Genomic DNA, 24,574 nt, shown 5'->3' on the forward strand with positions numbered 1-24,574 from the left:
TCGGATACTGAGAAGACCGACTGCCGATTGTCGGTATTGATGAAAGTGATACAGAGCTAATATTCATGGAATATTTACAACATTTGCGTCAATTTATGCACAACAACATGCCATAAGTGAGAAAGAAGATGAAGACGTGCTTGTTGAGCCCGATAGTGACTCATTTGATTTCTTAAAAGGTCAACTTTTCTTTGTGATAACGAGATACTGCAGCATCGCACGGGTTCAGACTTTTTACATTGACATCGAAATAATTTGATCTGAATGAGATGATTTTGGTTGTTGATTACTTTCAGATGTTTTAATAATTGCTATATTTGACGATGATCTGAATCTGAGGTGTGTGATGTTAATAATTTGAGACATTCAGGAGTATTTTACCTCGTTGAAAGTTCAACATGGGTAACAAAAACTCTTGCAGCTGTATCTACAGCCCAAAGTCAAGAAAACCCGAAGATGCATACCGCCCAGCCGCCCAACCTCGGAGCGAGGAGGTGGGGATGGAACCAAAGAATCAAAGCTTGTCTTCTCTTCATGGGGTACCTCACATCAGTGACAGAGAGATCCTTCCAGAAGGTTAATATTGGGCCACACCCACTTTATATATATATATATTTATATATATTTAAAAACATACTTTTAATTGGAATATTTTTTTGAAAATTTTAATGTCTGGTAATGAATTGGGATTGGAAGCAGGTACCATTTCCCAAAGCGGGTTAACTTACAAGTGGGTGTGTCTATTTATGTACATGCATATATGTAAGTCCTGTATTGTGAGACACGTACCTATTGTACAAATTGTATGACAGTTAATCCTTGCTTTAAGGACAGAAGATTAAGAAGAAATGTCAAAAATTTTCTTTAAAATAAAATACAATTTTATTTAATGACTGCATGCCCGCTTCAGAAAGAAAGAAGGCAACCCTCACATTCGCAAGCTATATCAAAGTTGCGCAGACGGATATCAAAAGAAAATAAGTTGCGGTCGGTGCACAAACACTAGAAGCGCTCGCGATGTATTAGCCCAAAACCCCAAGTTACTTAAATCATCATCATCATCTGCGTCCCTGTGAGTACGCGGTCATAATTGAAATATCATTGCAAAATTTGGACATTTGGATCAAGGTCCAAAGTCAAGGTGTATTTGATTGAATTTAAAACTGCATAACTGGCAGAACATTGATAACATGTCTAATGTAAAACACTTTAGTAATTAAATTGTGTTCCACTATGAAGCTTTTCACCCCAGTTGAAATTCTCATAATGCGCATGTGCAGACATCACGAAATTTGCCAGTCCGACGGACATGTCAGACAAAATTTGACTCGGACCGCCTATTTTGAAATCCGGTTTGGACCGACCGTCTGTTAATTATTGAGTACTGAAAGTCGGTAGAAATGGCGTCTCTGAATTATTACGCAGGTGCTGAACCTGGCAAAAAAGTTACCTGGATACTAATAGCAGGAAGTTATATTTACTCCAAAAATTCACGTTAATGTACACGTTTGCTCCAGCAAAATCTTGTTTGGTCCGGCTTACTCACAGTCCTTGCCGGTCCGATTGACCAGCCATTTTTTAAAATTTCGCGGTATCTGAATGTGCATGTTATCTGCAATTGGGGGAAGGCACTGATTATGGGAAGGCACTGATTATGAAATCAGGTGTTTGCAAGCGTATAAACGCCATACTTTTCGTAGAAAAATGAGGTGAATTGAGCTCACAAAATAATGACATAAGGATGGATATATCTACCCGCAAGGTAGATGATATATGCAAAAATGGAATACCAGGTAGTCACATTAAAGTAATTGAATCGTCAAAATATCATTGATTTTGATCTTCACTTGAAATTTTGAGTTAGCTAGCTAGTTGGTGGCTATATATAAACATCGTCCAAACTGGGGGAGGTACAGTAGTTAATCTGCATCTATTCTAGCTTGTACCTTACATTTGCAATAAGATTTCAGTCTTGTCGCTATACTAGGAGGGTTTTGAAATTCTTAAACAATGTATTACGTATATGTAGATACCATTGATGATAAGTCCAAAATTCCAGTACATTATGACATCGCAAAAATCACCCCAAAATTTGATATCAAAATAGAAAGTTGAGACTAATCAACAGTACATCATACAATTTTGACTATAAGTTGATTTAAAACATCAAAACATGCTTCCATCCCTTTGATGTAATCTTATAACTGTTTCAAATACATGAATGATATTCTTTATTTCAGACAATGTTGGTGATCCTTCTATACATCCGCTGGCAAAACCAATATTTTCATCACGGTCGCAGAGTGAAATAAATAGAAGTAAGTCTCGCCGCAGGGCAGATGTCCGGAGCCGACATGCTGGTATAAAATAAATTTGTTCTTAAGCACGGGCTATCCGGGAATGCTCCTTAAATAGCATGTGGAATTTGACAAAGGATTCCATGTATATAGAATGTTATATGTAGTCTAAACGAATAATTTTTAAAGGGCATTGCTAATATTCGTTTTCCAGTATTATTTGCTGAGAGTTGTGAAAAAAAAATTAAAAAGGGAAAAAATGATTTTTAATCTCATTGAAGAAATAACATGAAATTGAAATGTTGTTAGACAAAATTGCCAACAATATAAGACAGGGGATTATGGAAATTTATTATTCAAAGATATGAATTTAATATGGTACTTCATTGTACATAAAGAAGATTAGGGGGGGGAGGAAATATATTTGAATGGTAAATATGGAAAACAAGTTAAACTGATGCAAAAAATCATCAGCCTTTAGATGTCACTTTCAGATTGAATGAATGAAAAAGCAGCATAATAGTCTACAAAGTTTGTTAGTTATTTAAAAATTTGATAAAAAGATATCCCATGTTACAGTCTATAAATCATCCCATCCCTAACACAATGGATATATTGTCATTTGTATCATTATACTGCATGATTACAAAATACTCCAGAAAATATTTAAAAGGGTAGCATTTTAATAGAAATAAATTTACCACATTTAACTCATATATATAGCATTTCATATAATCCCTTCACAGACCTTATTATTTATACCATGTTACAAATTATGTATGTTATGATCAGATGTATCATTCGGTCTTCCATCTGCATATTAAAGAGTTATCTGCCCTTGTGGTGAGGTATCGAATGTGATGTCATGTGGTACATGAGCATAACATCATGTTTTTCAATGATGTAAATTCAGCTCACAAAATAATGACGTCACAATTGATACCGAAAGGGAGATAACTTTAGATTGTGTATTGATGGACTACCCCCTTCACATATCTATAGTTATAAATTATATATAAATATAACCTTCACATTATGTATACATATGATTAATCTGTTACGAATCGGCACCCTGGAATGTTTTAAGTTCACCTTTAGAAATTAAATAACCCCGTTTTGTTGAGTATTTTAATTTTTATACTTTATTTAAAACTGACGAAACTTATTTGATAGTATACTCTGGTATATTCATTAATGATAATAGTGTTTGATTTTAGATCATTTTCTCATTGTATGCAATTTTTGTATTCAACTTATAAAGACATATTTATTTTTGTTTATATAAAGCAACTAATTTCTTTTGAAAATGGGTAATCTGATGTTCTTCATCTTGAAAATAGTGTTGATATAGTTCATACTATAGCAAGGAATCATTCAAATTATTAGAAAAAAATGTCCGAGATACATCAGAACGTAAGTTCACACTATATATAGCTAGGAATCATTCAAATTATAAGAAAAAAATGTCCGAGATACATCAGAACGTACTACTGCTATTAGTTCTTATTATATATTTATATTTATTACAGACAACAAAAACAGAAGGAGGAGTCAATATGACAATAGAATCTTACAAGTTCAGGTAAGGATATGCACCCCAGACCTTGTAGCTCTAATATATCTATATTTTTTATAATTAGGGGTGAAACAATTTAGTGACTTAATGATTCAATTCAGTTCTTATCTCACAATTTTGCTATTTTTTATTGGATTATAGATGAAATTTAGAATTTTAAGTTAAGATGTCTCAACATTCAATCATATGCCCTCCACCTCTGGGTCATGGTTCAAATTTCATGTTGAGTAGTAGCTAGTTACAGAGATATTGACCACAGTTGATGTTATTTTTTTGGGTACTTCAGCTTTCCTCCACTTGTAAACATTGTACACCCTTGATTTACCATGGCTGTTACAAGGATGTTTAACTAGTGAAACAAAATTAATCCATATGTATATATTTATTTTTCTGTGATTAAATTCCAGGCACCTCCACCGACGGCGTTGAAAAAATTCAGCTCTTGTTCAACGATATTTATAGATGATTCCACTGTTAGCCAGCCTAATCTGAAGAACACAATCAAAGCCGTGGCGTACGCTATTTACTTTCATATAAAGAACCGGGAAAGTAATCGCACCATTGAGATTTTTGATGAAAAACTACACCCTTTGTCAGTAAGTAAAAATTAAACATACCATATGGGCACTTAATTTTTGCGGGATGATATTTTCGCAATTACACGGGTCATTGCCATGGTTGTGAAAATTTCAACTGTGAAGTGAAGAAAAAAGAGAAATAGATTATATATACAGCACTCTTGAAACCACATTATGATGTTGTGATTTTCTAAAATTTGACTTTCTGATTTTAGGACTAAATAGTTAAAATTTTCCAGCAGATTTGTCCAGCAGAAATATTGAATCGGATATGATACGTTATATGATAATTTAGGGAACATGATACGTTATATGATAATTTAGGGAACTTATGATTTCAACATTTCCATAATTCAAATGTAGTTTTTTGTGACAATTAGTTTCTGTCATCTCAGAAAATCAAAAATTGATAAATTTCCCTCATTTAGTTTCACTACAGTAATTGATATGAAGTTTCAAACTGTCTCTGATTTTTTGTTGGTTTTCAAACCAATGTTTTTACTATGTATTCCAGTATAGCTACTGAAATACATTGAGGTTTTTATTATCCTGTGGACTTAATGTTTAGGGGGCTTCAATGTGTTCATATATGTGCTCAAATTATATGGGGGAAAAAAAAGGAAAACTTGGAAGAAAATAGGAATAATGAATGTATTTGTCATATTTCAGAAGAGGGAAATAGTTCCTGAAGATTACGACTCTCGAGACCCAGAGCACAAATCTATCTACCGATTTGTCAGGAACCTTTTCAGCGCTGCACAGTTGACAGCTGAATGTGCAATAGTAACCTTGGTGAGTTGATTTAAGAATGTAGTTTCATGGTAAGGGAGACAACCATTCTCAATACCCCAGGAGTTACTATCACTGTTGTTATATCCACCCCTGGACTATCTCCTAGTAAAACTGGAGGCAGTTCAGAAGAAAGAACTGACCAAACACAGGCCTGCAGAGTCTGCTTTTGATGATTACAGAGGGAGCGACGCCCAACTTCAAAGTTACACAGTCAACCATAATGTACCGTATTTGATTCTTTGATGTACATTAAAGGACAAAATTACCTGCGTCTTCTGTTGCCTTCAGTTTTGCAATGACGTATTTCAGGGGAGGATGTAACATCAGTGATAGTAACCCTTGGAGTATCGAGGATGGGGAGACAACTTGTGATGTTGTCGTGCAAATGCTTGCATGAGTTATAAATGCATGCACTCTGACTGTTTATCTAAAAGCCGATGTCTAATTTAGCTGGAAAATGTGATGAAGGCATTTTGAAGGTTGACTTTTATTCGACGGTTTATAGTTTTAACCAAAATTAAATACAATTTTAATATCATGGTTACAAAATGAAATGTCATGACAAACATGTTTGATAAAGATTTGTGTATGGATGGCTGATGGATATGCTATTAGTTGTGAGAAATCGCAGACAATTTTTGGTCAGTGCTCCAGTTAAAATGTGTACACAGGTAAAATACCCGTTGAAAACCTGTTAATTACCCCTAAAATTTGAATGAACGTGTACAAATTACCCGTAAAATACTTGATATTCTCAACCCGTTTAGTATGAGCGCTTATATCCAGAAATAAAATCAGAAGAAATTTAATAAAATTCAGATTTATTCCAGTTATGTTTAAGAGTCTGCATCAACTGTGCTCTTGTTTCAGAGAGATATTTGCACAATTTCTATCTTATCATTGATTTCTTTACACTATACCCACATAACTTTTACTTAATATCTCTGTTAAGTTTTGGGTTTGCACAAAAGTCGGAAGTTTTACCCCTCTCTTTCAAAACTGCACAAATACCCATTGCTCAAATAATTATCTGGAGCACTGTTTGGTCTAAAATAAAGTGTAGCCAGTGACCTTTTGTATACATTGGAGGCTGATTAAAGGCCTCTTGATTCTTCAGAAAAGAGAAATTTTGCAGTATTTCTAAATTTCCTGTGGATATTTTCCCAACTCAAGAAGGGAGTCTTTTAAATAGGTAGAGTATTCTGTGTGTGTTTGGATCAATTTCTACATTTCTTTGATGTGTTCTAGGTATATTTGGAACGTCTGCTCCACTATGCTGAAATCGGTATTATGCCGGCTAATTGGAAGAGGATTGTGCTGGGAGCAATCCTGTTGTCCTCCAAAGTTTGGGATGATCAAGCCGTATGGAATGTTGACTACTGTCAAATCCTTAAGGATATAGCAGTAGAGGATGTGTGAGTATGAAAAGCATTGTTAGCTTCTGTGTAGTATTGTGTTTATATTTTTGAAAGTCTTTTAAATGAAAATATTCCAGTCATAAAATGAACTCAAGTTAATCAAATACAATGTTAAACTTGTCAGTAATATCAAAATACAAAATAAACACTTGCTTGAACTTTCGTATCATGTAACACAATATCGCGATATGTATCATATCGTAAAATTCCTTACGCTCGGCACTATAGGAGATTTCATACGAAGTTAAAGATTCTGTTAGATTTGTCACAGATTTTCCCGTGTTAATTTATTGAGTGATTTCCTATTGAAACTTCTTCAATATAAAGGAATATTAATGAAATGTAACTGTACAAGTCTACAATTTGCAGAAAACCTTTCAAATTTATTAAAATGAATGTAGATCTTATTCTTGTTATGAACTAGTAGTAAGGGAGAGAAGAGCATACAAGAATTATGGAAACGTCTTCCCAGTTAAGACAGACATTTTGTTTTGCTTTTTAAATTCATATTAATTTATATTTCATATTTAGTATGATTTTGTTGGTTGAAGGAATGAGTTAGAGCGACAGTTTCTCGAGCTACTACAGTTCAACATCAACGTCCCCTCCAGTGTATATGCCAAATACTACTTCGATTTGAGAGCTTTGGCCGACGCTAATGAGCTGAGCTTCCCACTGGAGCCACTCAGTAAAGAAAGGGCAGAAAAACTGGAGGTTTGTAAAAGTATCTTTAGGAATCATGTTTTGCATCAATGCTGTTGGTACATTTAGCCCTACTTAGCTGAAATAACATATTTCATGTATATATCTCGCTAAGGCTACAACAGGATCCTATGTCTAGTAGTAAAGGAAAAGTATTAGACTTATGGGTTCAATAATATTGATACAGAACATGTCTCCCCAAAATGTTTATAAAAATTTAAAATGGTTTAAAATTAACTCTTTTAGTACTTATAGAAATTTTGCGCTTGCTACTGGAAATAAATATAAGGTTCATCTTTTGTGAATAGAGCAAATGCATGTTGCTTCAGATATCAATTAAAAAATGTTTTATGACACTGTGATGTTTTAACAACTTGTGGGTATTCTGTCTTTGCAGCTTGTGGGTAGGTATTGATTGTGATGTCATTGTTTTTTAGAGCAATTTTTGTCATTTTCTCGAAAAGAATGACGTTACGCTCAAAAACACATGACATCACAATCAATACATATCTGCAAAGACAGATAACTCTATTATGTGCAAATACAGAATATCGTATATTACCTGTAATTTATGTGTATAAACTTGATTTTGATTGTCTATTATTCCATTGAAAATACTGCAGGGTGTTTGACAGAATCACAGAAATAGATGAAACGTTTAAATGATATGTCTTAACGATTTTTGTTTTGCTTTTCAGGCCATGTCCAATGATGGTACAATTTCCAACCTTTGGCAGAAACCAACCTTACTTCGATCAAACAGCCTTGACGCCATGACAACGAATCCCAGACTCAGTGTGGCCATTTTGTCATGACACCAGCAGCGTCAAGGTCATCAGAAAAGTGTTAGGGTTAAAGTTCACCGTATGGGGATGCTGTTGATTCGGACCTCATATCTCAAAGATTTATTCTGTTTTAAACAAACACTTTTTTATTTCTTCATCCATATCAATAATTGTTGGATAAGATTCATTTTCTGATGAAGTACATATTATACAGATTTTTTTCTGTCAAGACCAAGAAAAATATTTTGATAAATATCAATTTGTATGGTTCTCTTGTGAGTTAAGGTATCTCATTTACTGATTTCTCACCTGTTAAAGCCATGAAATATGTCTCATGTCAATCCCTTGGGTATGACATTTCATGGTTAACCATTTGAACCAGAAGTTCAGGCAAAACAATTATGTGATGAATCCATGCAGTGTATGGCATTCATTGTCAATATCATCAATATTGACACACTGTTGACTGATCTATGTTCATGTTGCGGTGAGAATACTTCTTTTGAGACTGCCATCCAATCCTCTATTTTTATGTGTGGAAGAAAAAAAAAATTCTACCTTGAGTATGAATGTAATAACTAAATAGCAACCCGAGGGGTAAATCATGAACGTTTAACTAAGCCTTGGGTTGTGATTTGTTGTCACACCTACAAGGTAGGGAAAGATTCTCTAAATCCAAAAACACTACAAATATTTAAAAGCTTGTTGAGCCATATGAATCATAGCGTTTTTAAGAGTTTTTTGGCAAATTTACGTATCCTATATTGGACATGAATGTGAAAATTGAATTAGAAAATTTCTGAAATCTTTTCAATTGAGAACATTTAAAAGAAATGGCTTATCTTACAACATTATGTATACATTATTAATGCCTTTTTTGCTCTTTTAGTGTGAGCTATGCCAGTAAGCCATTTATGATTTTGAATCAAATATACTGTAAGACATGAAATTTTCGTGTGAACTTTCTGTTTCGATATTATTTGATGTAATTCATGTTTTTGTGGTTATCACATAGAAATCTTACAATAGAGGCCATTTGTTTGTTGCAGGTCAACGTTTGGTGATTTTTACTTAAAAGGAGAAAAGGAAAAAAAAATTGTTTTTGAACTATTAGAGCTAATACAATTTTTGTGGATTTTATTTTATGACCCCTGAAATCAGAAAAAAATATTCCTCACAAAAATGCCAGCTTAGTAAGAAAATATATTTGTGTTTATATTTATGGTTACAGAATATCCACAAAAACAGTGAAAATTTTTACAAAAATGTATTGTGTGACACAGTGTGTGATCTGCCTTTGCTTTTTACAGAGTTATGTCCCTTGCAAGATATTATTGATTATGAAGTCAATATTTTGTGAGCAACACCCACATCATTTTCTCTGAAAATTATGACATTTTGCTCGCAAACAAATGATGTGAAAATCAATATCTACCCTCAAGGGCAGATAACTTTGTACTACACAAAGGCAGAATACACTTGTCATTGTCTGCAAGAAAGTTAAAGCATAATTATTAAAGCTCAGTATAGCATTGTTCAAACACATATGGTGTTTAGAAAAACTGTCTCTTATGTCAGTCTTGTAGTAAGGATGTGTAAATATGAATAACAAATCATGTTCATTTCATCATAATCATGTTTACATATGCATCGTTATTTACCTGTGTGTCATAATGTTGTAATATTTTCATGGTCACTTGTGATCACAAAGTTAGCAGATACAAGCCATGATCTTTAATCATACTTCATTTTCATGGGAATAAAAAAAAATTATAAGTACACTTACATGTGTTAATGTAACAGTGGATAGGCTTAAAAAGTCAAAGTATCCCAAGATATCTGGTCTCTGCATACTGTAAACCAGATTTGGCATCAAATTATTTTCCCGGTTTTTCCACAAAGTAAAGAAAAGAAAAAATAATCAAACACAAAAATTTATTGTTTAACAGTATTTTCAAATTTTCAAAAAAAAAAAAAAAATCAAAAAGTTTCGAAAAGTTTCTATTAAAACAGTCTAAACTGTATGTTTCGAGTTTTTAAATTGCAGTTGTGTATTTATCAAGGGAGGTAACTCACTGTTTATATAGGATCCAGGTATTAAGGTAATAGGTTGTAGCACAGATTTAAAATTTTGACCAAAAAAGGGCGGTGTTACTGATTTTTATTTATTTAACAATAGTTTTATACCTGTTTTTTTATATAACAGATTATCTCCCTTCGTACAAATTCACAGACCCCCACATTTCAAAATTAGTTGTAAAATTTTCAAGTCTGATCACAATGAAATCTTCAAAACAAAGAACAAATATTTCATAATTCATATCTCGCCATTAAATTTGTTAAACAATTTTTAGTTAAAACTGAGCTAATGTTAAACATTTCTGTATGCTAAAAAAAATTATGAATTTGACACAACTTGCATGTACATAAATCGTATGCATCATATTCCCTGAGCATTTTAGTTTTAATTGATTTTGTTATAATTAATTAAGTGACTAATTAAGGGAATTTTATCCTATTTAACACATTTATTTTATTGTCTTACCACTGTTTGAAATTATCTTTTCCTTGTGTTGATGCAACATTATGTTTCTTAAAAAAAGTACTTAATATTTATTTTCACAGATATTATTTTAATTACTTGTGTAGCTGTTGTGTTCAGTGTCGAAGGGAGTCTTGTATAAGCTTTAAATTCTTGCCAATGATTGAGTTTATGACAGCCTTCTTTCTGATAAATATATTTAATTTTGTCATTTTCTTGAAAGAAACGGTAAGATATCAAAGTCCCTTTTGTAATTTGTAATATTTGAATGTCATTTGAGACATTTTGACCTTTCACGTAATTTTTCTATTAATCTTTTTTAGTGTTTTTTGCATAAAACGAGAGTAAACACATTATCATCAGTTAATTTTCACTGGTGATGATAATTTGATTTACTGTATAATGTATTAACTATGTATGGTGATTTGATTATATTTTCAAAATGAAAAAGTGAAAGAAGGGGGAGGGGATTTTTTATTATTATTTTTTTGAGGGATAGGGGCGGGGTAGGGAGGGTTAGGATATATTCTGTCTGCCTTGAAACTCCATGTATAAGAAAAATATCGATGGATATAAGTTTCACTCAAAGATATAGGACTTGGTTTTAAATATAGTCAGTTACATAAAAGCTATCTTTTATAAAGTTTAACAACTTTAATGAAGCTGTGAAATTCTTGTAATTGTATGTACATCTAGGTCTATTGAGTTCAGTCTGTGGTGTATTGTTTCAGTCCCGGCCACATATGTCTATCATGACTTCAGTCTATTTCACCTGTAGATCATGGTCTTATTCAGTCTGAGCTCTGTGTACATATTAAATTCAGTTTAGAGTCTCAGTACAAGATACTTGTATGTTTATTTCAGTCACAGGTTAGTCTAAGTGCTGAATTTAATTCCCTGTCAGACAGGGTCAGATATTTATTGTGATATCAAGTCTTTTGGTTATATAGAGTTATCTACCCTTGTTAGCATTTTTTATCTATCTTGTTAACAGGTATTATCTCCCCTTGATAGCATGTCTTATTTCCCCTGTCTAGCAGTTATTATCTCCCAAAATAAGCATACATTAATTCCCCTGGTTAGCAGGTTTCTTCTTTCACCTGATCAGCAAGTATTATCTCCCCTAGTTAGCATGTATTATCTCCCCTGACAGCAGGCATTATCTCCTCTGACAGCATGTATTATCTCCCCTGGTAATCAGTTCTCTCCCCTGATCACCTGGTCTACACCCCAAACTCATTCTTAAAATTATGAAATTAATACTTTGATCGGGCAACTCAATAAGTGATGAGAACAAGACTATTATGGGATGCTTTTCGATCAGATCTTTTTTATGATATCGCTCACAATCACTATAAGCTGAGAGAAGTAGATGACTTTACATAACCAAAAGATGGAAGAACTACACCTTCATCATTGTATATGTAGTGATGTACTGTATATTACATTGTATGTATATTACATTGTATGTGTTATATAAAACTGTATATTAATATGAAGGACCACTGTCGTCAGTTGATTTTGTTTACATACGACCTGCAGCGTCTTATGTACATTTTATATCGGTAAACAAGGCATGCTTTTTGGTGCTTCTATGTATTATGCTGCATTGGTCACAATTCCGGGAGATGATTCTGATATTCGAGCTGTTGATTAGGCATACTTGATTTATGACCTGATTTGTCTTAAGTACTAAAGTATCATACTAAGTCTTCTTTTTTTTCAAATACACCAGAAGTAAAGGGAGGACTTATGACCACAATCTTGAATTTCAGTTTTTGGATTGTATCCTTTAACGATAAGGTCTGTAAATTTCATAAATAAAAATTAAATATTTGACTGTAAATATATTTCTCCAAAAGATCTGGATTTTGCATTAACAATAGGCATTATGTTCTAATCTGACTTTATTAAATGTTCATCTGACTTGCTTCCATTAAAATGAATTATTCATATAAAAAATTCTGCAAAGCAATTTGTAATTTCAAATGTGAAGAATTGGAATCTCTTGTTTAGCATACAGTGTATAAGAAATGTATGTCTGAAGGGCTCCGACATTCTTAATATTGTGTTGGAGAAAGATCTGCTAAAGTTCATATAATAATTAGCAGATCATATTGTCTGAACCATTCAGATAGAATAAATGTAGGTATGGCCTTATGCCTAGCCAACTGGAGTTATGATTAGGGAAAGGTTGACATGTTTAACAAATTCACCCCTAAAGACACATTTGAACTCTTCCGATTCAAGGACTGGAATGGTCCATTATGAATTTTTAGGGGTGAATGAGTTAATCCAATGATGCTAGGTCTTTGTAAGTGAATTATATTAGAATTGTGCATGCTCATTTAGTTAATATAACTTATAATACATTATCTTATAACTGGTATACCAAGCTGCATGCCGAATATTATATTTCTTATTTCTAGTCGTAAAATTGTGATGATTTTATTCAAATGAACGGTTGTGCTGCTGTATATGTTAAAACAGCAAATATAGGATGCTACAGTCCCTAGGTACAATCTAATTCACTGTTGTTTTAAAAAAAATATGGATACTGTAAACTGTTATTTTTGCGGCAATTAATTTTCGCTATTTTTCACCATCCGTGAATAAAACGATATTTAACCGCAGACATAATTAAGTTGGTTTACAGGTTTTGAAATCAGATGAAATTTTCACACAGAAATTTTGACAACATTTAAAAATTCCAGTGTAATTTTCAAAACTGAAATAATTGAAAGTACCAGGTTTGGAAAACTTTTTAAGCTTTAATCGGCCATTACCAAACATTTGTAATGTCAAATTTTGAATGTGAACTTTTAGAATTTTAGTATCGTTAAAGTTATATTTGACATAGACTTCAATATTTTCTGTTACATTTAAAACATGTGATATCATATTTTTCAAAACATCTTACTTTAAACAGAATATATTCTGTCTTTGCATATTAGAGTTATCTGCCTTTGTGGAAGTAGGTAAAGATTATTTGATTTTGTGAGCAAAAAAAAAAAAGCATCTCTGTGCATAGTATGACATTGCAATCACAAAGACAATTAATATATCCCCACAAGGGCAGACAACTCTTTGATATACAAATACAGAATTAGAGCCTAAATTTTCATTTTCTAAAATGTTTTGTTGCTTCAAAAAACTCCTGGTCTGCATCTGATGTGTTTAGGTATGTTGTTATTATCTCAAATTATTCACCCCTGAAGTCTCATGAACTATTCTAGTTCAAACTCTGGAAGAGTCCATTTTAGAATTTCAGGGATGAACCGAGTATTTTGAATTTAATTAATGTTAAATGATTGATTGAATCATGTGTAAATATGTAAAATAACATAATGCACAACCATGTGTGAATTCACACATTCTCATCTTTGTATGTCTTATCTCATCAATGAGATAGTCCAGGGGTGGATATAGCGTCAATGATAGTAACCCCTGGAGTATCGAGGATGTTCTTATCTATAAATACATGTATGTTTAAACTGCCTCAGTAGCTTTTCAGACGTGTATTCTTGCATACGTGTAGAATTAGTTGTTCTGGACGCGTGCAATTTGGACCTAACGTAAATTATGGACCAAAGTGGTAAAGGAGCCTTGTGTGTAAGTTGTCATATGATTGTATGCAAGATTAGTTTTAAATTATTAGTAATATGAGGGTTTCGAGATATTAAAACCATGTGGATGGAAAATAAAATACGGTCAATGAGTCTCACCTTCCAGTAATTTGGATGTCATATGCGACATGATTTGGTGATGTCACAATCACTGGAAGATAGGACTTCTACAGGTTTTTTGAGATCCTAAAATGAATTAGGTAAAGTACAATTTACTGTCGATTAGTCCCACATTCTGGTGATTATGACATCCAAATTCATGTAAAAAATGGTGTCGAAATCACCGGAAGGTGGGACTTATCGACGGTAAATTGTACTTTACCCACGTTGTTTTGGAATATCAAAACCGACGTATAAGTGTTATTTCCCTGTGATTGTGTAGTAACAAAATCATGTCAAATATGACGTTCTGATTACCAGAGGTTGAGACTAATAGACCAAAATCGTACTTGACTCACGTCGTTTTGGTATCTCGAGACCATCGTATAGGCTTTTATACATAGGTCAGTAGCAGCTCACCTTATGCATATCTGTCTGATGTTGAAACAAAGGTGTAATTTACATTGTCATTATTGAATTGAAATGCTCTCAAGTCAAAATGTATGAGCTGGAAAAATACAAAATATCCACAAATCACGAGTTTTCTCTTTTGTTCTGTAGGTATTGATTTTGAGGGATTAACAGTCATGGGACATAAGTATTCGCCCCTGATCTAAATAAATTTGTGCAAAATCTATCAATAAATGCAATCAGGAAAATTCAAAGAATAAAAGTGAAAATACATAGAATATATAGAGAAAAAATGACATTGACGAATACTTATGTCTCATGACTGTATTTTCAAAGTGGAAAAAGAAATTGAAGGAATCATGATTTTATGACTTTTCAGAATATCTTTAATTTCCCATGTATTTTAGGATCAAATTGCTGTGACTTGATAGAAATTACAAAAATATATCTGTGATAATAATTCGACTTTTAGTAAGATAATTCTATGGATCTATGATCCATCCGTCTTTCAAACAGCCTATCTGCCAGAAAATTGTCAATTATTAAAATAAAAATATGAACAAAGGCATATTCCGATGTCAACATGCTAGATATTGAGACATTTATAGGGAAGGGAAGTAACTCTTACTGACTTGTACCAATACATATAGTAATTATATGAAAAAGGAATATTGGGATATGAGAATAATTAAGTTACAGGCAGTATTTGACACATTCTATAATGTCAATAGATCCTATAGGACATTTTAGGGGTTTAGATAGAAAATCGTGAAGAATCGTACAAGTTCTCTTCATAATATACTGTCTCTTCTTATACACCTATACAAAATAATTCATACAATTTTTCGTTCTAGGCCCCTAACACATCTAAAATGATGTATATGGATACTCCAGATGGTCCGTCCCGATATATAATAGTACTTCTCAGATTCTGCATCCTTGATACCCCAGGGGTTCTGATCACTTACATTACATCCCTGGACTATCTCATTAAAAACTTGAAGGCAACATAACAGGTAATCTACGGTAGTCCTTTGATGCACATGAAAAGAGTCACACTGTGTGGCTTTGGAGTTGGACATCGCTCTCTCTGTAGTCTTTAATGGAAATTTTGCAGGACTGTGATTGGTTCAGATTTTTCCCTCTGAGCTGCCTGGAGTATTGAGGATGAGATTCCTGTGACTGGGCACAGAAACAAATGAAGGTATACATACATGTACAGTACCCGTTAAAATCAGAGATTTAGACAGAATAAAATCTAAATTATCTGCCGTTAACGCATAATTTTTACCACTACTTCACTAGAAGACTGGCCACCAGACCTTAACAATTTTAATACTAGATTGTCTCCCCTTAGTTTGAATGCAATTCTAGATCTGTCGCATCTCTGGGCGTCAATGCAAAACAGCATAGTCATCTTGGTCCGACCTAAACTTTACTTTGCAGACTACACGATATAAAAAATGTCGTTTGTCATTATATATCCAGAGTACATATATATAAAAATACCCCTATATACTATATAAAAACACCAGGAATGAAATGCATCGCTGGCCAAAATTTTCACCACCTTCGGTAAAAGTTCTGTAAAATTTGTTCTGGGCAATGTCTGCATGTGTCACCGCGCCGATGGTGTTTTTATATAGTATATAGGGGTATTTTTATATATATTTTTACTATATATTATTGACAGAACGTCAAACTCCTGTGGTAAGACGATGTATCCTTGACACAATTTTCCCTTTAATGCGCTCGGCTTTTAAAATGAAATTTGATATAAAATGATGATAGTACAGCTTTTTTTAGCGGTCTTGTTATTGAAGTGTGAAATGACTTCAGTTCTCCAGATTCGGATATCATCATCACTTCCGGCGTTTTCCCCGTAACATCTTTACAGACACGTGTCATTAACTCAGAAAAAAAAATCGGGAAGGGGAATCGTGTCTAAAGCTTTTGTGCATCCTTGTCACAGGGACCTGCCACGAATTTCTAACCAACAGTGTATATATGTGTATTATAATACATACTGTTGGTAAGAAATTCATGCCAGGTCCCTGTGATCATTGTTTGGGAACAGGGGACAATTTCTTTTGGTATTTTTATTTCATCAAATAGTAAGAGTGCTTCTCCTGTGATTTTAAATCTAAGCTTGTGTAAAAGGAGCGGGTCGGTGTGACTTGTACATAGTGTTAAATACGGTCTCTGTCACTCAGCTGACGGAGCATGCTTCTTTGGCTCAGACGGTAGAGCCGTAGATTTCCACGCCGGAGACCCGGGTTCGATTCCTGGTCGGGGCACTCGACAGGATTGTGTATTTTCCCTGTTCTTCTACATTTGTATCTACAAACTTCGTGTAATTACTGCAGATATTTTTTAACGTACATGGTATAAACATGCCACCTAGCAGTCGGGGTTACTGGTTCATGTATGGATGTCATCTGCTAAAATAAAAAAAATAAAAACATTGATCGTAGTGGAATCTTATTTTTATAATTTTTTGTTTAAGATGCTATACCGCCAACAGTATAAATGATACCCATTATTTGAACAATAATGGGTGCGTTTGATCGTGTATATTTATGTATATGTCTAATAAACACAAAAAATAATACAAGATAATTTATTTAGCTTTATATACATGCGCAATCAGTACTTCATTCCATATAGGACATAGTACTGTGCAATGGATTGTTATTCGGAATGCAAAAATTATATTTTTATTTTGAAGTAAAATAAAAAGCTCAAACTTTTCAATGGTGTTTTATAACTGAAGAAAAATACTAATTCGTCTGCTCCTGTTTCTTTAAAGATGCTCCACCGCCGACAGAGCATAAATGATATTCATTACTTGAACAATCATTGGTGTTTGATCATGTGTATATATGTCTAATTAACACAAAAAATCATATAAAATACTTCATTTTGCCGTTGGTGCATGCGCAATCAGTACTTCATTCCATATAGGATATAGTGCAACATAATTTTTTCGGGATGCAATAAATTATTTTTCATATTTTTAACTTGAAGTAAAATTAGAAGCTCAAACTTTTCAATGTTGGTAATGGTGTAAAGTAAGTAACTTTTGTAACTGAAGAAAAATACTAAAACGTCTGCTCCTGTTTTTGATAAGTGAAAAAATACCATTTGTCAGCGGTGGAGCATCTTTAAGTTTGTAATCTAATAAGAGTTGCCTTGGTTACACTAATGATCCGTTTTAGGGATTATAAGTGCCCTTCCTTATATTCAAAACACTAATAGAATGACATTGTGTCTAAAACAGGTCATGACAAAAAAAAACTATCGTCGTTTGGTCTTTCTTCTTTCTTCAACTGGTAATAAAAAATCAAAGCACTTGTAAAACATACAATACAACAAACTGTTTTTTATTTGTCTTTTTCGTGATGTTGACTCACCGCCCCTATCATTGGCCCTATGTGATCAAACAATGAGGACCTAGTTACCTAAATCTGACTCAATCCGTAACTATGGTAACCTAAATCTGTGTTTATGTGTAATGGAGACGTAATGTAGGCGTACATTAAGATGGACGTATTAGATACAGATGAGCAGCGGTATTTCCGTAATCGTGTTATAGGGAAGCATTGTGATAATGTGTTAGCACGGTCAAAGAGTGTTAGTCTCGCTGTCTTCAAGGCTTATTGATTCTGTTCTTGAACTCCAGCATGGATTTTAAAATTCGATGCTGAAACCAACTTCCTTGGAACTTTCGTTGCAATTAAAGGCCCACTACCTTTCCGAAACGGCTTTTTATTTTTAAAATGGGAATGTAAAACGAGATCGATAATTTTGTAGAGTCGCAAAAGTTATTAACTTACCGTTAATAATACATATATCATCACCTTCTGAACAATTTAATCAAAATAAATAAAATGTTAATTTCATAACGCGGGTCGTCTTATGATTCCCGCCGTCGTCCTAAATACCACGCGGTAGTTGACTATCACTGCGCCAGACGGCAAAACAGTGAAATGACTTTCCACTGTTTTCATATATTACGCGGTAAATCTTGCATATCTTTGGTGTTGCAACCTCTTCTTAGGCCATCGGTACATATTTTCTGACGTTATTAATGTTTTTAAGAAATCTTTATATTTTGCTCCGGAAAGGTAGTGGGCCTTTTAACTGTTTTTAGATTTTTTTTCAAAACAATATCAAAATTATTCAAGTGAATTAAATAATATATGATTAAATGTAAGTTTATATATTGTACATGTGGTGCAAGAATATTACATATTGAACGGTCTAGGGGAGATAACTTAACTCTTGACATATACGGGTCATTCCCTTTACAGAAAAAAAAATAAGTTTAAAAGCAGAATAAAAGGGTCTAATTGAAATAGCGTAAAACAGACGTGTGTATTATTTTTTAACCAACATGTACTGTAATTAAGGTAATTAAGTTATTGAATGTTCGTAAACTGGGCATAGTTTTTGCTTTTGTGCACGTGTAACCATTTTGAATTTCCCGCTTTCAGAATCAGAACTCTTTTATTTTAGAGGAAAATAAATCTCCGGAAGTTTTATTGGGATTTCATCTTCATCTTTGCGTTGCAGGTGATCTTTCCTAGTTTACTTATTGTACGAACAGCATTATCATTTTAGGTAGTTATTTTTTCCCATCGTTGTTAAGCATTTTCTGATTTATTTACAAGTTCAAGTTGGACGCTAGCAATTATCAATCAGTCATCTTTTATTTCTCAAAAGTCCATAATCAAACTCGATGCCTTGTAGGTTAGTCCACAGGAGAAGGTGGTGAAAATTTTGGCCAGCGATGCATTTTATTCCTGGTGTTTTAAAATAGTGTATAGGAGTATTTTTTATTTATGTATACAATACAGAATATTATTGATAGAACGTCAAACTCCTGTGGTTAGTCGTCAATAATCCGAAGGCTATGTGTCCCTTAAAGTGAACAGTCGGGCAAGGAGGGCTAAAGTCGGTAAAAATGGTGCGAATGTATTCAGTATAATTTCTTATGAAACGGAAAAATAAAATCTCTCGCCAAAATCTGTCTGCGTACGAAGAAATTAATTTAAAGTATGGGAATTCTCCTCCCGGCTCACTATGTCCGTGGTTACATTTCCACACAGCCTCGCTTTCAATGCTTTCAACTTTTCTTTACTTTAATGGTCAGAACTGGGAAACTAAGCAGATCTTGACCGTCGTATTAATATGTGAGTACTTTTGGAAGGCAAATGAACGCATTTAGACTGGTTTTTCTTTGCCCGACTATTCACTTTAACTTAATGTCTATAGCAAGATCATAAGAAAATTCGATAGTCCAATGCTCAAAATCTTTGAACAAAGAGTAAATCTCTCTTGTAACAATTAAAGGTAGGTTTCGCCCAATGAAATATAAAGACTACGAAATTGAAATTTATCCTATACATAGATATAATCTTCAGATCATTTTCAATGCATACAGCGAACAATATGGGTGGTCAGTTGCCTAGCTTGACCAGGAAAATACTCCTCTAAAAATAGAGCGAAGTCAAGCTTTACATAGAACATGACATATTTTTTCCAAAACGAGGCCGCAGCAACAAACGGAAGCGTGCAACAAAATGTCAGATAGAAGTGACAGTCTTGCCACGGCATGTTTAGTTAAAAAACAACAACAAAAAATCGAAGTGCGAGGGACTGTTTATACATATCATATAATCTAAAACACTTCATGTTACTTACATACGCTCGCTAACTTTGTACACCAAATATACATGTAGTTAGTCTGCGGCTGTTTGTGCGTTGGCATATGTGTTGAAATTTAACTCACCACGTGCAATGCCGTTACACGAGTTCCAACAGATCCCGGCAAGTTCCGCTTGAGATGTGGCTTCTGTTTCTTCTATTGCTACATGCCATATCTGAATTTAATTCCCTATAGATATCCTAAGGTGCTACCGAATCCATTATAATTTCCTCCACTTTGATGCCGATTCAGATATATTTTTTTCATCCATCCATTTCAGCCATTTTGTTTACTTTTAGTGCGTGACAATGCGCATGCGCCAAACTTCGACAACGCAATCCATCGCAGCTTCATTTGCATATTATTTTGTCTGACGGACACCGTAATAAATCAAGGATTTCCTTCAATTTTGTATTCAAGACACATTTGTTCAATCTCAAACACATAAAGAAATTAAATTGAGATATTTTAATATGTTTTTTCATCTTTTCTTCCGCTTATCGCATTTCACAAAAAAATATTTATTTGGTTGGGCGAAACCTACCTTTAAGAGTTTCAGATATGACATCTATTTAATTACAGTAACACTTTCAATTTGTGAACACGTCATTAAGTATTGTTTTTAAAAATGATATTGATCTGCAAAGCAAAGAGATACAGTACAAGTTGATATTTTAGTTAAATCAGACTGTCCATTGTTTAATTATGATATAAAGTGCAATGATGTGTTTAAATTCAGAAAAAATTGGTTGAATATGTAATTAATATGACACTAGCCCTAATGGTCAATATTTGACCACTACTGGATGTACTCTATCAGAGATGTCCTACCTGGACATCTAAATTATGTGCCTCAGGTAGGAATGATGCACTTAACCCTCTTATCAGGGGAGAGATAAAGGTCCTCTTCAGCTTGACTCTATTGGCATCATTCATTGATTACACTGGGTGACTGTGGTAAATATCAGAAAATGGTGATAGATTTTATTCAACATGCTCCCTTAAGGTATTTGGTAAATGAGACAGTTGACCGTTCATAACTTAGTGAGACAGTTGACCGTTCATAACTTAGTCCTTGATCAAAAGAATTTGACATAGTATGTGATAGCAATTCACTCTGAACTTTGAAAATTGATAATTGTACTCAACAGATCCATGATTGCTGGTATGTTGGCATTGAAAATTTAATCCACTGAAAGAAACAAACTTTTTGAGTTATTTTGGATAAATCATTTTCAACTTTTAATTAAATACTGAAAAATACAGTTTGATAATGTATTGAATCTGTGTTCTTCATGGAAAAATATGAAGTCAAAAGATGTAGATAAAAAAAAGAGAAATCGGGTACTTTCAAAAAATTTGGCAACAAAAACTATATAGTTTTGTCCAAACCATTAAGTAAAACTTAGTTATCATATATTGTTTCGTGTAAAACTTATTGCTGCATAAAAATGCATACTTGTTGCAATATTTTATTTGATTCAATCGAAATTTGATAACATTTACCTCACACAAAATCTTCACTCAAACCATAAAAAGAGGGGAGATAACTACTGATGTATTAGTATTAATTACCTGTGTAGAGGGTCTTACCTGGTTTGTTTACACCTGTCTGTCTATAGTTAATCAGATCTTACCTGTACACAGTCTCAAAGGTTAAGCAACCTTTAAAGGGAACACAGACGTTTGTTTTATAGAATATGACACAGAATTAAATCTCGGCCCCTTGTGATCAACGAATTAATGTCACACAAAAACCTTAAAGGGATCAGCCGCTACAGACGTTTGAGTCCATTGTCCGGAGTTTTATATTAGAATAATTATCAAAGTGGCTAGCTGTTCGTTCATTGGCACAAGACAAGTGTGGTCTATCATCGGAGAGGCACAATGCTTCATAGTTAAAACTTACAAGTGGACATAGAGGCAATGGGTATCATCAAGGACAGATCTATGCTATAGCAAAACAGTGTCTCAGGATTTTTTCCTAGAGTCTTGTGTGCATACAGCTTCAAAAAAAATCTTCATAGCAAACTTACAAGTGGACATAAAGTCTTTGGATAGCATAGAGGACAGATCTAGGCTATAGCAAAACAGCATTGTGTCTCAGGATTTTTTCCTGGAGTGTTGTGTGCGTACAGCTTTAAAAAGATCAACAAAGATCGGCCGCTCTCCTGAGATAGACCTATATACACTCATGTTCACACCACGACTGAGGATTTATGCTTTCTCTCTTCAGGAGTTCAAGTGGATTTTAACTGTTTGTGTTCACCTGTAAATTTGGAAGTTATTGGCGAAGTCATAGAGGTGAAATGGCAGAGATGGATTAAATGGTGAATGTACAACTGGTGTGAAATTCTTTAATTATGATCATGTGGATATACCATCGCTGATTATTACAATGGATACTACCTCAACACTACAGAAACAGTGAGTACCGGTATTATTTTGTTTATATCAATATGTGAAGGTTTTAATATATATATATTTGATTAATGTTTTTTTGGGGGCTTTGATTGTCAACTAGATATTTAACTTTATCTTTACTCTCGTTCTAGTTTAAATTCATAAATGAAAAAATAAAACAAGCTAAGAGATTAACTGCAGAAACTAAACATATGTCATCTCAAAAATAAAACTACGTTTTCCACATAGTTCAGCTTCAAATCGTCTCATTTATGATTAAGGTGAATGAAGCTTTAGAAATGTGATACATTAAACAAAATCCATTATACTATATAATTGATAGCCGTTTATATATATGTAATTTGAAAATTCTATAAGTAGAACTAGTTTGTTTTTTATTTATTAGATCATTCAGAGTTCTTCAGACATATATATTAGCTAGATCACTACAATCTTGTGTATCTAAAGCATTTTAATTAAAAAAAAGTTTAATTAGTTTAAGCTTTAATGATATTTACTAATTATTGCTAATTAATGTTAATGTACATGCATGTGCATATCTCAGTGTCAAAGGAACTTTAGATATTGATGGCACTTTCTGAGTTTCTCATTAGCCATGAATGCAAGCTCATAAGTGACAGTATAAGTCTACAGGTACTTTACATAATTCACTTTAAATTTTTTTTTAATGAGGACAACAAAGTAACTGTAACTGTTGACAGTTCATGTGGATAGCGTTGACGTTAATTGTCAAAATTTTAGAACAAAGTGAGACTACCACCGCTAGATAATGCAAAACAAGTAAAATTCATGTGGTACACGAAATACATATATTCATATTTTTAGAAATACAAATTGTCATGTATAATGAGACAATGTAAAAAAAATATATAAAAATTACATGTACATGTATAAGCCCTTATGCTTGTAAAATAAGATAAAGCTGAAAGACTTGTGTTCGAGACATAACGTGACTACAATACTTATATATGTGATTGTTTTGCGTGTTTTTTTTAATGAAAATTTTCTTGAAATTAGAGGTTCATACATGAACACCTGTATAAACGTTGTATATATAATTATATTTTCCCCATGACTGCATTTCCTGTTATATACCAGTTTGCCAGTTAGCTATACATAAAAGGTATTTTGTACGTCACGCTCATGAGCTATTACATATATTTAGGAAGTGACATCTGATGTATGTGATATATACAGTCAGAATACATGCCATTATGTGGAGATTTCAAGATATTAGGTTGTTTAAATTTAAGGTATTCCATTAATAAATTTCAGGTCTCCATGCAAATTCTTTCAGAGTGAGTTTGTATACAGCCTGTCTTTCACAAGAAAAAAAAGGACTTACGGTTTAAATATATAGGGTTATTTTATGAAATTGATCAAAATGGTTTAGAAGGGTTTGTGAAGGTGGGGGCCAAGGAGTCGCAATTAAAGGGTTGTAATTTGATTATAAAAATTAATTGGGAACTAGTGGTTGAAATGACTTGTTTGTTAAAGTGGGAGACAGTTAATATCATGGTTCAAGAAATTAGGGAATTTGAACTTGGTTCTGAAAGTTTACAAATAGGAGTTAAAGGGGCTGGTACATTAATTAACTCATTACCTTGAAGACAC

At 33.2% G+C, this 24,574-nt stretch overlaps 2 protein-coding genes across 3 annotated transcripts in view; both read left to right on the forward strand.

The window, feature by feature from the left end:
- The first annotated feature begins 4 nt into the window (after positions 1–4).
- LOC138310631 (cyclin-Y-like protein 1) lies at positions 5–14,949 on the forward strand. 2 transcript variants are annotated; one of them, XM_069251912.1, is made up of 8 exons: positions 5–576; positions 2,241–2,360; positions 3,827–3,879; positions 4,281–4,469; positions 5,124–5,243; positions 6,492–6,658; positions 7,213–7,375; positions 8,062–14,949. In XM_069251912.1, the coding sequence occupies exons 1-8, from the start codon at positions 399–401 to the stop codon at positions 8,176–8,178; spliced, it is 1,107 nt and encodes a 368-aa protein (XP_069108013.1). In that variant the 5' UTR covers positions 5–398; the 3' UTR covers positions 8,179–14,949. The 2 variants fall into 2 exon arrangements, with proteins under 2 accessions (XP_069108013.1, XP_069108014.1); XM_069251913.1 differs by having other exon boundaries at positions 2,241–2,318.
- A 7,232-nt stretch (positions 14,950–22,181) lies between these two features.
- Positions 22,182–24,574, forward strand: part of LOC138311067 (dentin sialophosphoprotein-like) — an 86,244-nt gene continuing 83,851 nt past the window's right edge. The window contains exon 1 of the mRNA XM_069252497.1: positions 22,182–22,963. Coding sequence (XP_069108598.1) covers positions 22,935–22,963 — 29 coding nt within the window. The 5' untranslated portion in view covers positions 22,182–22,934. The remainder of the gene's footprint in view (positions 22,964–24,574) is intronic.

This window comes from Argopecten irradians, chromosome 16 (assembly GCF_041381155.1).
Source record: "Argopecten irradians isolate NY chromosome 16, Ai_NY, whole genome shotgun sequence".
NCBI classification, from domain to species: domain Eukaryota; kingdom Metazoa; phylum Mollusca; class Bivalvia; order Pectinida; family Pectinidae; genus Argopecten; species Argopecten irradians.

What these genes read in the sequence shown, in the direction of transcription:
- LOC138310631 (XM_069251912.1), top strand. Translation starts at nt 399, where the DNA reads ATGGGTAACAAAAACTCTTGCAGCTGTATCTACAGCCCAAAGTCAAGA. An exon ending in TGTCCGGAGCCGACATGCTG is followed by an intron (nt 2,361 to 3,826) that starts GTATAAAATAAA and finishes TATTTATTACAG; the next exon opens with ACAACAAAAACAGAAGGAGG. An exon ending in AAAGGGCAGAAAAACTGGAG is followed by an intron (nt 7,376 to 8,061) that starts GTTTGTAAAAGT and finishes TTTGCTTTTCAG; the next exon opens with GCCATGTCCAATGATGGTAC.